The 13,635-nt window shown below is 56.2% G+C and overlaps 6 protein-coding genes across 6 annotated transcripts; 3 read left to right on the top strand and 3 right to left on the bottom strand.

Annotated features, from left to right (window-relative positions):
- Positions 1–457: 457 nt before the first annotated feature.
- Positions 458–4,292, top strand: BO95DRAFT_53408 (putative Rho GTPase activator Rga). The gene is made up of 6 exons (XM_025592048.1): positions 458–692; positions 767–797; positions 869–1,393; positions 1,461–3,428; positions 3,479–3,574; positions 3,622–4,292. The coding sequence occupies exons 1-6, from the start codon at positions 618–620 to the stop codon at positions 4,119–4,121; spliced, it is 3,195 nt and encodes a 1,064-aa protein (XP_025436099.1). The 5' UTR covers positions 458–617; the 3' UTR covers positions 4,122–4,292.
- A 538-nt stretch (positions 4,293–4,830) lies between these two features.
- Positions 4,831–6,753, bottom strand: BO95DRAFT_486849 (DASH complex subunit ASK1). Its single transcript, XM_025590471.1, has 4 exons — positions 6,611–6,753; positions 6,443–6,549; positions 5,181–6,369; positions 4,831–5,100 (listed from the first exon to the last, which is right to left on the bottom strand). Exons 1-4 carry the CDS (start codon positions 6,699–6,701, stop codon positions 4,964–4,966), a joined length of 1,524 nt encoding a protein of 507 aa, XP_025436098.1. The 5' UTR covers positions 6,702–6,753; the 3' UTR covers positions 4,831–4,963.
- A 182-nt stretch (positions 6,754–6,935) lies between these two features.
- Positions 6,936–8,392, top strand: BO95DRAFT_448605 (uncharacterized protein). Its single transcript, XM_025587887.1, has 2 exons — positions 6,936–7,028; positions 7,269–8,392. The coding sequence occupies exons 1-2, from the start codon at positions 7,007–7,009 to the stop codon at positions 8,198–8,200; spliced, it is 954 nt and encodes a 317-aa protein (XP_025436097.1). The 5' UTR covers positions 6,936–7,006; the 3' UTR covers positions 8,201–8,392.
- A 235-nt stretch (positions 8,393–8,627) lies between these two features.
- Positions 8,628–10,304, top strand: kat1 (putative 3-ketoacyl-CoA ketothiolase (Kat1)). The gene is made up of 4 exons (XM_025587886.1): positions 8,628–8,706; positions 8,840–8,918; positions 8,988–9,168; positions 9,246–10,304. Exons 2-4 carry the CDS (start codon positions 8,848–8,850, stop codon positions 10,251–10,253), a joined length of 1,260 nt encoding a protein of 419 aa, XP_025436096.1. The 5' UTR covers positions 8,628–8,706; positions 8,840–8,847; the 3' UTR covers positions 10,254–10,304.
- Positions 10,305–10,365: 61 nt separating this feature from the next.
- On the bottom strand, positions 10,366–11,651 carry BO95DRAFT_486846 (putative zinc metalloproteinase; the record flags this gene model as incomplete). Its single annotated transcript, XM_025590470.1, has 2 exons — positions 10,557–11,651; positions 10,366–10,458 (listed from the first exon to the last, which is right to left on the bottom strand). Exons 1-2 carry the CDS (start codon positions 11,544–11,546, stop codon positions 10,366–10,368), a joined length of 1,083 nt encoding a protein of 360 aa, XP_025436095.1. The 5' UTR covers positions 11,547–11,651.
- A 304-nt stretch (positions 11,652–11,955) lies between these two features.
- BO95DRAFT_448601 (putative mannosylphosphate transferase (Mnn4)) lies at positions 11,956–13,635 on the bottom strand. The gene is made up of 3 exons (XM_025587885.1): positions 12,830–13,635; positions 12,317–12,744; positions 11,956–12,251 (listed from the first exon to the last, which is right to left on the bottom strand). The coding sequence occupies exons 1-3, from the start codon at positions 13,211–13,213 to the stop codon at positions 12,158–12,160; spliced, it is 906 nt and encodes a 301-aa protein (XP_025436094.1). The 5' UTR covers positions 13,214–13,635; the 3' UTR covers positions 11,956–12,157.

Genomic DNA, 13,635 nt, shown 5'->3' with positions numbered 1-13,635 from the left:
CCCCCCCTGCCTACCTGCTTGCTGCTCCTCCTGCTGCTGCTGCTGCATGGTACAGTACATCTCCTCTTCTCCCCTGTTTGTTCTCTCCCCTCTTGCCCCCCTCCTCATCGCACCCCTGGCCTGTCTCAGCGCAACTTTCAACATTTCTTGTTCAGGACTCACCCCCCCTCCTCTCATCCTACCAATTTACATTATCTCAAACTTTCACCACTTTATTCCACCTTCTCCACTATGGCCGTGATCGATCGGCTGTCCGTCCTGAAATTAATTCTTTCTCGTTAGACTCCCTTTCGTAAATGAGAATCCATCCTCCACCCTCCAGCAAGTCCGTGCCGCGCTCGAATTCGTCCCCCCGTCCAGCTTCCCCTCGCCTTCCTTGCCCCCCTGTATAGCTGCAATCATAATTATTGCCGACTCAAGACCACCAAGTTTATTTATCGGAAGTCGAATGCCTTATCAACTACCCGAAAGAGCCTCTCAACTGGTTTTGGCTTGAGTTTCGCGAGCGCGCCTCCCTCTCCCTTCCTGGAGAGTTGTCTCTCACACCTACTGGAATTGGCGTTTGTGCCACCATCACCTTCGAACGGTCGCTCGCTACTCAATAAATCGCATCCAAGATGGAATCCCCGGGGTATCCTGAGTCCCCTTTGGATCAGGACGACATTCCTTTCCCCTGTAAGGGCTGTGGAGAGGTATGAACCCAGAAAACCGCAAAGACTACGAGGCTTGGAAACAGTGCACTAAGAAGGGCTTTTCGCTGAAATAGATTCTTGAAGAGGGCAAAGCCTTCGAGCTTGGTGAGTTTCTTGTTCCGTGGTTATAATGGCCTTCGAGCCGGTGGCTGACTGCCTCCTTCCATGTGATCTAGCGGGCAACCGATGGCATATCGAATGTTTCTGCTGCAGCACCTGTGGCACGCTACTCGACTCGGATGCGCACCTTCTTCTGCTTGGCGATGGCTCGTTGATCTGCAGCAACTGTACCTACAGCTGTAGTTCGTGTGGGAACAAGATCGAGGACCTCGCAATCCTCACTGGTGAACAAGCTTTCTGCGCCCAATGCTTCCGCTGCCGCAACTGCAAGCGGAAAATCGAGAACCTGCGTTATGCCCGCACCTCGCAGGGTATATTCTGTATGGACTGTCATGAGTCGTTGATGCAGCGGCGGAGAAAACGAAAGGCGGCCCCCACGCGAAAACAAGGACCTCCGGGGGTGAAATTAGATAAGTCCCTTCCGTCACTGCCCCCGGAAGAAATGGAACCAGTCTCGCGCGCCTCGGACGACCAAGAGGCTTATTCCATGCCCAGCGGGGATACCCCTGCGCGAGCTGCTCCTGCGCTGGACGCGGGAAGAGGTCCCAGCGCAACACCTCGTCCCGCGGCAGAAAATCAAGGTCAGTTGGCCTCTGACATGATGCGCAGACCCTTTATCTCATGGTGAAAGAGAGCTGACGGATGCAGATAATTTAATACTCCCGTCAAGCACCTATCGCAGCAATCGCCATTCAATTGTGCCTCCGCATGGCGAAGCCGATGGCGGTGAATTCCTGATTCCTCTCGCCTTTGACCCCTCCGAAGAACAAAGATCTCGCGCGCAACCGAACCCTACGTCGGGAGGCTCGTCTCCCCATATCGCATACCAGGAGAAAGGCCGGGAGCGGACTGATGATGCTCCTCGTTGGCGTCAGGACGAGTTGGCCAACGGCACGTCTCGTGGTGACAGAACGCCTGTCACGCGGTCTGGCTCGGTGCGTAGTTCTCGTTCCGACCTAGGAGGTCGCAAGGAAGCCAGCACATTTTCTTCGCCCAGCCCCGAGAGCACCAAGTCTACGACCACCGTACCAAGAGATGGCTCAATAGCAACAGCTCCAGAGAGCATGACCACACTTCCAACAAGACCATCTCATGAGCTACGCCGACTTCACGAAACTAGCGGCTCGATCGACTCCGCACATTCCTTCTTGTCCTCTTCGAGCGTGCAGCCTCATCCCAAGCGTGGCGACTCCCTCGACCGACGATTGAACCAGGGCCCAAGGAAGGACGCACCTTTGTCACCTCGTGCTTCTTCATTGAGTCCGAGTGAGCAGTGGAGTGAGCGGTCAGCAGATCGGGCTGGATTCAGCAAGAGTACTCCTCGTACGGGCGACTCAACCTGGACACCACGTAGCGATGTTCATGAGCGCCCCAAGCCCCCCGCACGCCCTAACTCAGTCAGCGCCCTACAGCAAGTGGAATCCTACCGCCAGGGTGATGGAGCGGATCTATCAGCGGATGGAGAGAACTCTCAAGCCATAGGCGCCAGCGATGGCTCCGCGGCACAGAACGGCGAGTCTTTCTTGCGGCGCGTTTCCAACTCGGTGCGTCATGGTCGAAGCTACAGCGACAAAGGCTCTCGCCTGTCCCGTGATGCCAAATGGCCCCGCTCGCCTGTGAATGGATCTACGCCACTTGCGGACTTTGGAAGCCCCTCTGCGGAGGTAACCGGATCCGATGAAGTGACTTGGCTTCGCAACGAACTTCGTAAGGAGCGTCAACGAGTATTCGACCGCGAGCAGAAGCTCGCGGAGATGGAGGCTATGCTGAACGCTAGCGCCGAGGTCAAGCAGGTCAATACTGAGCTAAATGAGAAGCGCTCCACCATGGTGGTCTTGGACGCTCAGAAAGAGATTGCAATGCGCGAGTTATCCGTGTTGACAGAACATCTGGAGGCTGAGAAGCGTGGTGGTGGCGGTTCTCTCGACCTTGGCAAATTGACTAACCACGTTCTGCGAGAATTTGTGGAGTCAATTCAGAAGCTGAAGGACTCGTTCACTCCACAGATTGAGGAACTGATTCAGAAGCGCAACGATGCCGCCGAAGAATTGACCAACTTGAACCGTATGAAGGATAAGAGCTTCCAGGAATTTGAACAATTGTCGTCGAAGAATGCGCAGCTTGCAGAACTCAACAACCAATTGGTACACCAGATCCAAGAGCTCTATAAGGCCAACGACGGCAGCCGTGGGGCGAATGGCCTGGGCATCTACTCCCATGGCAAGGAAAAGTCGCTGTCGTCTATTGAAGCCCTGAAGGCGGCCCACAGCGACCTCGTTCCAGTCACGGCTATTAACATGTCGGAAGAGGCCGAGAACGCCACTATTGTGCCCGGCCCGCAAGTCGTCAGTATCCGAAAAGGACAGCCGCGTAAGTTTAACTGGAAGAAGGGTGGTCAGAACGTCGCCAAGGGTGTTACCAAGGGACTCAAGGGTGCCTTCATGTCAAGTGAAAATGCCACTGCCACGGAAGGAAGCCCTGGCTTGCCGCGTTCTCAAACTCAAGACCCTAGCCGTCCGGGTTTTGGTTTCTTTGGCAATCAACGCAGCAAGCAGGTGGGAACTCGGATGCCGACCACCGACAGCGTTCCCGTTCTAGCTGAAACCAACCCTAATGGTACGTTCTTCGTCTTCGCGTTTGTCATAATGTGATACTTACTTTTCCAGCACTCTTTGGTACCGAGTTGGAGCAGCGCATGGAGCAAGAGAAGAGTATCATTCCTGGCATTGTCTCTCGCTGTATCCAGGAAGTCGAGCTACGAGGTATGTTTCTTCCCAATCTACTGGTAGGCCTGTACTGACTCTTTTAGGCATGGACATGGAAGGTATTTATCGGAAGTCCGGTGCTAGCTCGGCAATCCAGACGATTCGCGAGGGCTTTGAGCGATCCCCGCACGATTACGATATTTCTGATCCGGATCTTGATATTCACGCAGTGACTTCGGCGTTGAAGCAGTATTTCCGGAAGCTGCCTACGCCACTTATCACGTTCGAGGTTTACGAGAACATCATTGAGACGGGTGAAATTACCTCTCAGGCGGGTCGCATCGAGTCTCTGCAAAAGAGCCTGCGTGAACTGCCACGTGTGCATCAAGATGTGCTCGAGTTCCTGATCTTCCACCTGAAGCGCGTGGTCGAGCGCGAGAAAGAGAATCTGATGACCAGCCAGAACATCGCTGTAGTGTTTGCCCCGACCATCATGCGGCCGGAGAGTCTAGCACGGGAAATGACGGATGTGCAGAAGAAGAATGAGGTGATGAAGTTTTTGGTGGACAACTGTCAGGAGATCTTCATGGGCATGCAGAACTGATGACTGGCCTTCAGTCACCATGCATACTACTCAGGCCTGGTTTTCGCCTGTGGTCCGGCACCAGCGCCGGCACTGCTTGACTGGCGCGGTAGGGGGAAGAACCTCCGACCCTCTCTCCTCGACGCTTTGGTTCATTTGTTTAGTTTAGAATACCCTTCCATTTTCTGTCAATTGCGACGACAAGACCTCTGTTGTACATACATATACCACGTTGATGTGGACGATCTGTGTGTCACTTTTCCTCTTTCTTGCCTACAGCCCTTCTCCCTTCTCTGACAGTCTGACGATCGTCATCGTCATCAGCCCCGTCGATACCCTGTTTTGTGTCTATTTATCCTGACCTCACCCTCTCGAACAACCCCTGGATCTTGTAATCTGATTCCCCCCCCCCCCCCCCTTTTCTCTTCTGAGCCCTGTCTTTTTTCTTTGTACCTTTTCTTTCGAGTGATCCCGCAGGTTCGAAGCTAGTTTACACCTAATTTGCCGGTAAGGCAGCCCGGGGCGCGTGGTCTGGTGGCGAATTGGGATGCCCCAGACCCAACTACTAATTGATCTGGTCATGTTGGACCGCTTGGAAAGAATCATGAGTCAAATGTAGAGATGGGAGGAAGCAGGGGTTGAGCGACTAGACAGTCTCGGCTACGCCCAGCTGTGACGTAACATGATACTTTGCCCCGGTTATTGTTAGTCTATTAGGGACGACAGCCGCCTGAAAGGGGAATTATCCCGCGACGAAACGCGAGATGATTTGGGTTGATATATACAGTAGGTACAGCATGAGAGGTCTTGTCTCTGTAGCACAAACCGCCATCTGGCCATTACCAGCGAAGGTGGATTCTGCTCTAGAAAGTCTCATCCTCGAGCTTCTCCACCCGGCGGATCACGCTCGGACTCTGCTCCTCCACGATATCATCCGTGGTATCGTTCGCTCCGGCGGTGAACAACAAGTCTTCCACGATCCGCTTGGACGCTTCTTTTGCTGTTTAGGTTTAATAGAATTGTGGTTAGTGTCCGCGCAGAATTGCATGTGTAGACAGTTGGGGGTGGGGGTAAACTAACCAGGAGTTTTCATCAACCGACTCTGCGGAATATGGAACTGCATCGTCTTCGGAGGGCTGGGACCCAGATCCTCGTCCTCGTCGCTGAACGCCGCGCCGCCGCCGCCGTAGCGACCACCAATACCACCGAGAGCATCATCGTCGCTATCCCACCCTCCTCCCGCGCTACCCGGCCGACCGGTCCCACCCTTCATTGGGGTGAGGACACTCATGCCGGGCTTGGGGGTCACGCGGGAATAGTAAGGGTGGTGGGCGCTCGGCTGGCGCTTGCGGCCAGTGTTGGGCGTTTGGGCCGCGGCGGCGGCCCCGCCTCCTTTCATGGGGGAGTCGAAGATCTCGGCGTGGAGTTGCGGGGCCTCGGGCTCCGGGCTGGAGATCGGGGAGGAGTCGAAGGAGTATTTGGATTTCTTGGTGGGGGGCTTTTGCGGGGTGGTGGAGTTGAACATGGGATTGGTGAATTTGATGGATTTGGAGGTGGAGAGGTAGTGTTTGAGTGGTTGCCGCTTCTTGGAGAGGGGGGTGGCTTGCACGCGGTAGGTCTTGTCGTGGAAGCGGTGCAGGATGGGGTCTTCGTGAACATCATCATCAACATCGTCGTTGTTTTCGTAAGCTTCGTGGGTGGTTGTGGGGGCGGGCGGGATGAAGGGCGAGGAGGAGAGTGGGGTGTGGGATTCGTCGTGGTGGTAGGGGTATTGTTGTTGTTGTTGCTGCTGCTGTTGTTGGGTGGGGCGGTAGGTGCGCGAGGCCGAGGCCGAGGCGGAGTATTTGCCTGGGGTAGTGGGGAGGAAGGAGTCCTCGTTTTCTGCGTCGGCGAGTTCGGCGGCGCGGGCGAGGTCGCGGGTATCACTGTCAAGGGGCAGGGAGTCGGGGTGGAGGTCGTAGGGGGATGGGGAGGGGTGCGCGATGGAGGAGGTGACGGTTGTGTCGTTAGCTTGTTGGCTGCCGTGCTGGTGGTGGTGGTGGTGAGATGCGTAGGGGCGCGGGGTGCTGTGGGAGGAGAGACTGAGGGCTGTCAACTCCAATTCAGGTTCGTGCTCGCGGTGGTCGTCGTGGCTGAGGTGCGATTCGTCTTGTTGCGCGGTGAGAGACTGGTCCGATTCCTCTTGTAGCGTTGTGGTGGTGTCTTCAGGTTTCTCTTCGTAGCCCGAGAGGGAGACGTTGGCGCTGGCTTCGAAGAATTGCTTCCAGAACTGGGGTTGATGGCGCGTTAGTGATGGTTCACGTGGCGATTGGAGGGGGGAGGGTGTCTATGGTAGGCCATACCTTGGCACCTTCCCAGACGTCGCGGGAGCTCTCTGAATATTGTTCGATCAGGGGTAGAACACTGGTTGTGACGATACGATGGGCTTGACTGAAGTTGTGGTCGATCTCTGCAGAAGACAGTGTCAGTCGACTTGTTTGAGGCATCTGATGCGGATTGTCCATAGTTACCCTGCAGGGTGAGCGTGATTGATTGCTCCAGCTTCTCGAGCTCTTCCGTAAGTGTCAGCGGGCGCTGGGCCATGGATGACGGGCGCGACATGGTGAGATATCCAATGATCGGGTTGTAGCGTTGAAAGAATTGATGTAAGGAGTGGTGGTTGCTGGTTGCTGTTGTTGCAGCTGTTTGTTTTGACGGACCGCGGAGGGGCAGCACTGCAGCACGTGATAGTTAGTCCGCTAGGGCAGTCGGATAAGGGCAGCCGGAATCATGTGGCGGCGAGGGGGCGGAAGCAGCAGGTGATCGATTAACTTGATTGACTACCTTACTGCTGCCTGCCTACTTATTGCTCTCTGACTTTCCCTTTCTCGCATCAACAACTCTCGGGTTAAAGGTGCTCTGTCGCGATGCCTACGCCTGTTGCGAAAGGTATGCTTGCTCTTGAGGGTCATTTCTTTCCCCCCTTCTTGTTGCAAGAGAAGAAGAGAGTTAGTTATCTGGGCGGTGTGTGCTTATCAGTTGATGATGGATGACGATGGATGAGATATTCCCGGGCCAAGCCGGACAGCATTCCTCATTTTGTCTATCATGTTTCCTTCTCGGAGTTTCATTTACAGATTCTGCCTGACACAGAAAGGTAGCCTGGAATCATGATACTGACACACCCAGGAATTATCATCACCGTCTCGGCGCTGGTCGCCGCCGGGATCGCGGTCTACGAGTCGCCGCAGTTCCGCCAGTGGGTGAACAACTCGCGCCGCAAGATCGCACTAGCTTTGCACAATCTGGGCGACGAGATTAACCCGCACGATGCTCCGCTCAGACAGGATATCTCCATGACCGAGGAAGTGGGCGTAGCAGCCGAAGAACGGCGGCGAATAGCTCGGGAAGAGCTTGACCGGCGTCGTTCCTTGCTCGAAGAGCGTCGCAAAGGCATGGCCAGGCCACCGTCAAACAGCTTTGATACTTTGGTCGATGAGCAGGGCCGGTTGTTGGATCTTGCGGATTCATCGAGTGATACACCGTTAGCCAACTCGACTGCCGTGGAAGTGGCGACGTCGCAGCCGGTGCACCGGGGCAAGGGGCCAACCTCGCTTCCTGAAGCATCTCACGGCCAGACGGATTTTCACGAATTAGGTCCACCGCTGCAGCTCAATATCCCGTCGCCTCGTGCCGGTTCGCCTTTGCTGGCTGAGTTCACCCCTGTCTCTGAAGCTCCTGACAAAATGGCCACGTCGCTGCTCTCGTCGTCCCATGCCGAGGATGAACACCATATTGTCGGAGATGATGAGTCGATCTCTAGCCATACGGAAGGTCACTCTGAAGTGCTATATGCTCATCCTGGGGACTGGACGACAAACGAATCCGGGCGCGACTTGAGATCGCCCTTCTCGGACTTGGCAGAGCTACAGCTTGAAAGGGAGCGCGCCTCGACGCCATCCACCAGCGATAGCTACAGCCACATTTACGAGTCAGCGATCGACGCATCATCCGATGGCACTTTGAGCGACCTGGGCCGGTCGACTGGCGCGGCCACCCCGGCCAGTTGGTCGGAGGTTGGCAGTGTGATCAGCAACGACGAGCACGTGCATCACTTGTAGGCAAATTGGAAGAACAACTCAGGGTATCGTATCATTAGGCGGATGGCGCTGGAGGAAAGGTATTGGCGTTTGCTTCTCTACTTCGATGGTGTATGGCTTGGGACAACGGAACTGCCAGGGTCGTACACGCGCCCATGGCCTTAGCTGTAGATAAATTAATTTCTGGGGAAAAAAATGGATCGCTTCGTTTCCTACACATGATTTGCGGCGAGTAAGCCCTAAAAAGAAACCTCGGGTTGTCCCCGACCATTCTAGTCTGTGGCAGATTTAGTTACTCTAATAAAGAGTTGTTAAAAGGGTGCGGAGATGTAAGCAGCGCAGCAGCTGCAGTGGCCAAAAAAATGAGCCTCGGCTGTTGCTCGGTTGGAGAGGTTGGGGTAGTTAAGGTAGGTAAGACATCCATCGCATTTCAACTCGACGACCTTCCCCTCCTTTGCTTTCTTTCTTTCCTCTTCTCATCAGCCTTTTTTACTCAGTCATTTGAACTCATAACAGAATTAGAAATAGTAAGTTACTCACGTCATGCTTTAATGTCGAAATCGATATCCAGATGCAGCAGTCTTTCGTTCCCCCCGCTCCACTTCACTACATAGCCTGCCTCAAGGGATAAGCTATACGAACGCTAACAGCAAAACGCAGCAACAATCATGGCAGCAGACCGTCTGAACAACATCCTCAGCCACCTGAAACCGTCCGGAATCAGCGGACTTTCAGCCATGTACTTTCCTCCTTTCCAGAAACATTGTACATTGCGAGTATATACTGACCGCGAATGACCGCCAACCAGCACCGAGAAGAACCCCGACGATGTGGTCATCACTCTCGCGCTCCGGACGCCGCTGACCAAGGCCGTCAAGGGCAGTTTCAAGGACACCGAGCTGGACTACCTGATCTACGCCTTGCTGAAGGAGGTGCTTGCCAAATCGAAGATCGATCCCAGTCTGATCGAGGATGTCTGCTTGGGGAATGTGCGTTTTGACCCTGACTCATTACTTGCCTTTCAGCCCTCTCATCTCCATGGGAAACTAACATGATCCGATAACAGGTCAACGACGGCAAAGCGGCCTACCTCGTGCGCGCGGCCTCGCTGGCCGCCGGGATCCCGCACACGGCGGGGGCTTCCTCGGTGAACCGGTTCTGCTCGTCGGGGCTGAAAGCGGTGCAGGACATCGCGAACCAGATCCGGCTTGGGGCGATCGACGTCGGGGTGGCGGTGGGGGCGGAGCTGATGTCGGCGCCGAGCGGGGACCGGATCCCCAAGCCGTTCCACGCGGAGGTCATGCGGCACCCGGAGGCGGCCGACTGCATGCAGCCGATGGGCCAGACGTCGGAGAACGTCGGGGCGGACTTTGACATCTCGCGCGAGGAGCAGGACGCGTACGCGGCGGAGTCGTTCCGGCGGGCCGAGGCGGCGCAGAAGGCCGGGTGGTTCGACGAGGAGGTCGTCCCCATCACGACGCAGGTCAAGGACCCCAAGACCGGGGAGGTCAAGACGGTGACTGTGACGCGGGACGAAGGCGTGCGCTACGGCACGACCAAGGAGAGCCTGGCCAAGATCCGGCCGGCGTTCCCGCAGTTCGGGGATCGGAGCACCGGCGGCAACTCGAGCCAGGTGACGGATGGCGCGGCGGCGGTGCTGCTGATGCGCCGGTCCAAGGCGATAGAGCTGAACCAGCCCATCCTAGCCAAGTTCTGCGGCGCCACGGTGGCCGGCGTGCCGCCCAGGGTGATGGGGATCGGGCCGACGGCGGCGATCCCCAAGCTGCTGGCGCAGTTCGGGCTGGCCAAGGAGGAGGTCGAGCTGTATGAGATCAACGAGGCGTTCGCGTCGATGGCCGTCTACTGTCTCCGGAATCTGGGGCTGGAGCACGAGAAGGTCAACCCCCGGGGCGGCGCGATTGCGCTGGGCCACCCGCTCGGGGCGACGGGCGCGAGACAGATCTGTACGATTCTGAGCGAGGCGCGTCGCACGAAGAAAAGGGTCTTGGTGACGAGCATGTGCATTGGGACGGGCCAGGGGATGGCGGGGTTGTTTGTCAATGAACAGGTTTGAATTTGAATTTGATTATGGAGTCGTTACATCGTGAGAATTTAGTGAATCTGGAAGATATATCTGCAGACAAAAGTCCAACCATCAAAACAGAGACAATATACCCTAATTCCCATCATCCCTCTCCCTCTCCCTCTTCATCCTCTCTTCCGCCGCTTTGGCCAGAATCTCCCTCATACTCCCTCCCCCAGTAGCTTGAGCCTGACTCCTAGTCCCCCCTTCACCTCCAGACCCCCCCTCCGCCCCCAAGACAAAGCTCCCCCCCGTCCACCCCTTCTCATCAACCACCAACCCATCCCGCTGCACCTCCTCCCACTCCCCGGGATTATAGAACTCATCCACCACCCCCCCTCCGCCTGCACCCCTACTATTCGCGCCCAGCACCCGCCCACTCCTCGTGTAATCCCCCCTCTCGACCTCGCGCTCAATCTGGCCCGTCAGCTCCCAAAACAACCGATCGTGGTCACTGTGCACACAGTGCGCCAGCTCATGACACAGCGTCTTGCGGATCGTGCGATAATCGCGGTACCCGTCGTAGGCGTCCGTGCGGAGCCGCAACTCGATGACCTCGCCTTTGTTCCGGTTGAGCCCCAAGGTCCGCGAGTGGGCCGTCGTGTGCTCGACGGGGTCCATCTCCGTGAGCACGGGCACGGAGAATTTGTGCAGGCGCATCGCCGACCGGATGCCGGGGTCGTCGCGGAGGCGCGCGAGGAAGTCGTGGCTGCGCTGTGGGTTGGGGAGGTGCGGGAGCGGGAGGAGTCGGTGGAAGGTGTATTGCTGCTGCGGGTCCGCAGCTCCGGACGAGAGGGTGTGGATGCGCGAGAGGGAGGAGGCGACGGCGGCCGGGGTGGCGGTCGCGGCGTACTGGGCGTGGGTGGTGCGGCGGAGGCGTTCGCGCGCGGCGCGGTCGGCACCTTGGGCGTTGAGGGCCGTGATTTCGGGGCTGGGAGAGCCCAGGACGGTGAGTTTGAAGCGCGGGGAGGTGAGCGGGAGGGTTGTGAGGAGGGGGAGGGCGGCGTGGGGGGGCGGGAGGGGCGGTTTGAGTGTCCCGGGGATGAGGGTGCGGGGCGGGGGAGGGGTGATCAGGAGTTTTTGGTGCGAAGTGGCGATGTTGAGGTGCTTTTCGAGGTGGAGGGTGAGGTCGTGGAGGGTGGCGTTCGCGGGGAGGGTGAGGGTGTGGGCGGTGTTGCGGTGGTGGATGGTGAGCTGGAGTTGGGGCTGCTCGTCGGCATCGTCGGCGGTGTCAGGTTCGTGAACGGTATGGTCTTCGATCGGTAGGGTTGGCGTGTCGGACATGGTGGATTTATGGTGAGCGATGTTGTGGTCATGTAAAGGAGGATGAGGGGTATAGTAGTGATTGAATCGTGGTGTTGAGGTTTCAGGCGATATAAAAGAGACTCCTCGACTCCATGATGGCGGGATTCGATCTTCTTCGATGCGGTTTTGTCAGCCGGATAAAATCACATGGAGATAAGCACAAGCACTCCGTTCCTGTTCCTGGTACCCTGCCTCAGGCATCAGTTCCAGGCACCTGGTAATGATCGTCGCTGCTTATTCTCAATCCGATTACGTGTAGGCTGCCTCGAGTAGAGTTCCAATAATTAGACTGCTTGTTTGAAATATACCTCCAGCTCCACATGAACGACTGGTCCACCCCTTCATCTGCTCAACGGTGAGTGTTGTATGCAAGACGACTCGATCGAGTCTCGGGATTCGATTCAATTCACTAGATCAATTACATAGTATTGACTGGCCTGTATAAATCCTATAGACAACCCAACGCCATCCCATATCATCCAGAACGCCCACCAACACCCTTTTATATACCCAACAGTATGCCTGAATGGATGCATGTCACAGCGAAAACGAACAAATTCAAGTGGTTATATACCTCTCCACGACCATCATCATTCATACTGCCGGTCGTCCTTATCGTCCTCCTTCTCCTTCGGTTCCGGCTCATCCATCAACCATTCTTCGACTTCAGGATCAAAAGTATGGCTGGCACAGGCGGGGTACGTTAGCAACCCAGAAAGCCAGTCCTTGATGCCAGAAAATCAACTCACTCATGATAGTGCGTGTTTGTCAACGCTTTCTTCGAGTACTCATCCTCCAAGACCTGATCGTACTTGAACGGCACCTTAGCCGGCACTCCCTCAAAGGTCGTCCGGCGCAGAGGATAGATATCGTCGGTCTGGTACTTGTGCAAGTTCTTGCATTGCCACTCCGTGGGTTTGGTCGCATCCAGCCGGCTCAGCCCCGTGATGTCGATATACAACCCCGTGTTCATGTCGATCCAGCGCGCATCGATGATGTTCAGTCCCTTGCCTCGATCGCGTTGACGAGCCCACGGATTCACGTCGACGAGGTATTTGCGCTCCACATTCTCCTCCTTCGCGGTGTACTGGACGACGGTCTGGTTGTAATGGTCCGCTAGTTGGAAAAGCGTGGGTTCCATCACTTGGGTGTCAATGTCCCAATCCCAAGGCATGACCTGTCTCCTAGCGTGAGTTTGGTTGACACCAGGAAGCGCCACGGAGGGGCCTGTGTGGGGAAAGAGAGCAAGGGGTCTTTTTTACCTTTCCGTTCCACCACCACCCGAGAAGCGTCCCATGTGCGATCCACGTCTCGAGCCCATTGTCCTCGAAAAAGTTCAGATATGCGCGGATCATATGCGTCAAGGTGTGGGATCGCTCCTCGTCGGGGACGGGCTCGGTGAAAAAGCGAGAGTCATAGTGGCCGAGAATGTCATCGTTGCCCGGTTCCTGGAAATACTTGAATTCCTCCGACCGATTCAGTCCGTACTGCTCATATAACGGGTCCGGATCGTTGTGATTCAGCAGCTCGCCGTAGGTGTGATGGACCGCCGGTTGGGGTTGCGAGTTGGGCAAAGCAGTGACTGTTGTGGCCGTGGCGAGGGACCCGATCGTGCAGACGACGGCCAGCAGGCCCTGAGGCTTCATCTCCGGCAAGTGAAAGTCAAATGCGATAGGGGGTGTCGGGTGTGTTTTTGAATGTGCAATTGCCGGGGATAGAGAGTATCAATCACGCTTCTGCATGCATCCTGGGTCGAGGCGCAAGGGAGGGAGAGGGGGCGTAGCACGTTTCGCAAAGCGTGTTGATCTCTATATTTGTTCAAGGGAAGGGAGAAAGATGAAAGGGAACAAGAAAGGTTGCCGCCAATGCGCCGAGGGATGGAAAGCCACACACACAGCGCTATGATCGCATGCTCTGATTCAGAGCGTTCAAGGTCCTTGGCCGCTGGTCCCGGAGATAATGACACCTTCGGGTTCGGTTGTCCGGGTTATATTGACGTTGACCAATGACCTTGTAACACACCGACCAGGGCAAAGCAAGTTAAGTTAAAGTCAAGGGGGAGGGGGGG

This window comes from Aspergillus brunneoviolaceus (assembly GCF_003184695.1).
Source record: "Aspergillus brunneoviolaceus CBS 621.78 unplaced genomic scaffold BO95scaffold_144, whole genome shotgun sequence".
NCBI classification, from domain to species: domain Eukaryota; kingdom Fungi; phylum Ascomycota; class Eurotiomycetes; order Eurotiales; family Aspergillaceae; genus Aspergillus; species Aspergillus brunneoviolaceus.
This window is presented reverse-complemented; position numbering and strand designations above follow the sequence as displayed.

What these genes read in the sequence shown, in the direction of transcription:
- BO95DRAFT_53408 (XM_025592048.1), top strand. Translation starts at nt 618, where the DNA reads ATGGAATCCCCGGGGTATCCTGAGTCCCCTTTGGATCAGGACGACATT. An exon ending in CCTGTAAGGGCTGTGGAGAG is followed by an intron (nt 693 to 766) that starts GTATGAACCCAG and finishes TCGCTGAAATAG; the next exon opens with ATTCTTGAAGAGGGCAAAGC. An exon ending in AGCTGAAACCAACCCTAATG is followed by an intron (nt 3,429 to 3,478) that starts GTACGTTCTTCG and finishes TTACTTTTCCAG; the next exon opens with CACTCTTTGGTACCGAGTTG.
- BO95DRAFT_448601 (XM_025587885.1), bottom strand. Translation starts at nt 13,213, where the DNA reads ATGAAGCCTCAGGGCCTGCTGGCCGTCGTCTGCACGATCGGGTCCCTC. An exon ending in GGTGGTGGTGGAACGGAAAG is followed by an intron (nt 12,745 to 12,829) that starts GTAAAAAAGACC and finishes GCTAGGAGACAG; the next exon opens with GTCATGCCTTGGGATTGGGA. An exon ending in ACAAACACGCACTATCATGA is followed by an intron (nt 12,252 to 12,316) that starts GTGAGTTGATTT and finishes CGCCTGTGCCAG; the next exon opens with CCATACTTTTGATCCTGAAG.
- kat1 (XM_025587886.1), top strand. Translation starts at nt 8,848, where the DNA reads ATGGCAGCAGACCGTCTGAACAACATCCTCAGCCACCTGAAACCGTCC. An exon ending in ATCAGCGGACTTTCAGCCAT is followed by an intron (nt 8,919 to 8,987) that starts GTACTTTCCTCC and finishes ACCGCCAACCAG; the next exon opens with CACCGAGAAGAACCCCGACG. An exon ending in AGGATGTCTGCTTGGGGAAT is followed by an intron (nt 9,169 to 9,245) that starts GTGCGTTTTGAC and finishes ATCCGATAACAG; the next exon opens with GTCAACGACGGCAAAGCGGC.
- BO95DRAFT_486849 (XM_025590471.1), bottom strand. Translation starts at nt 6,701, where the DNA reads ATGTCGCGCCCGTCATCCATGGCCCAGCGCCCGCTGACACTTACGGAA. An exon ending in AATCACGCTCACCCTGCAGG is followed by an intron (nt 6,550 to 6,610) that starts GTAACTATGGAC and finishes TGTCTTCTGCAG; the next exon opens with AGATCGACCACAACTTCAGT. An exon ending in ACGTCTGGGAAGGTGCCAAG is followed by an intron (nt 6,370 to 6,442) that starts GTATGGCCTACC and finishes CATCAACCCCAG; the next exon opens with TTCTGGAAGCAATTCTTCGA.
- BO95DRAFT_448605 (XM_025587887.1), top strand. Translation starts at nt 7,007, where the DNA reads ATGCCTACGCCTGTTGCGAAAG. An exon ending in GCCTACGCCTGTTGCGAAAG is followed by an intron (nt 7,029 to 7,268) that starts GTATGCTTGCTC and finishes TGACACACCCAG; the next exon opens with GAATTATCATCACCGTCTCG.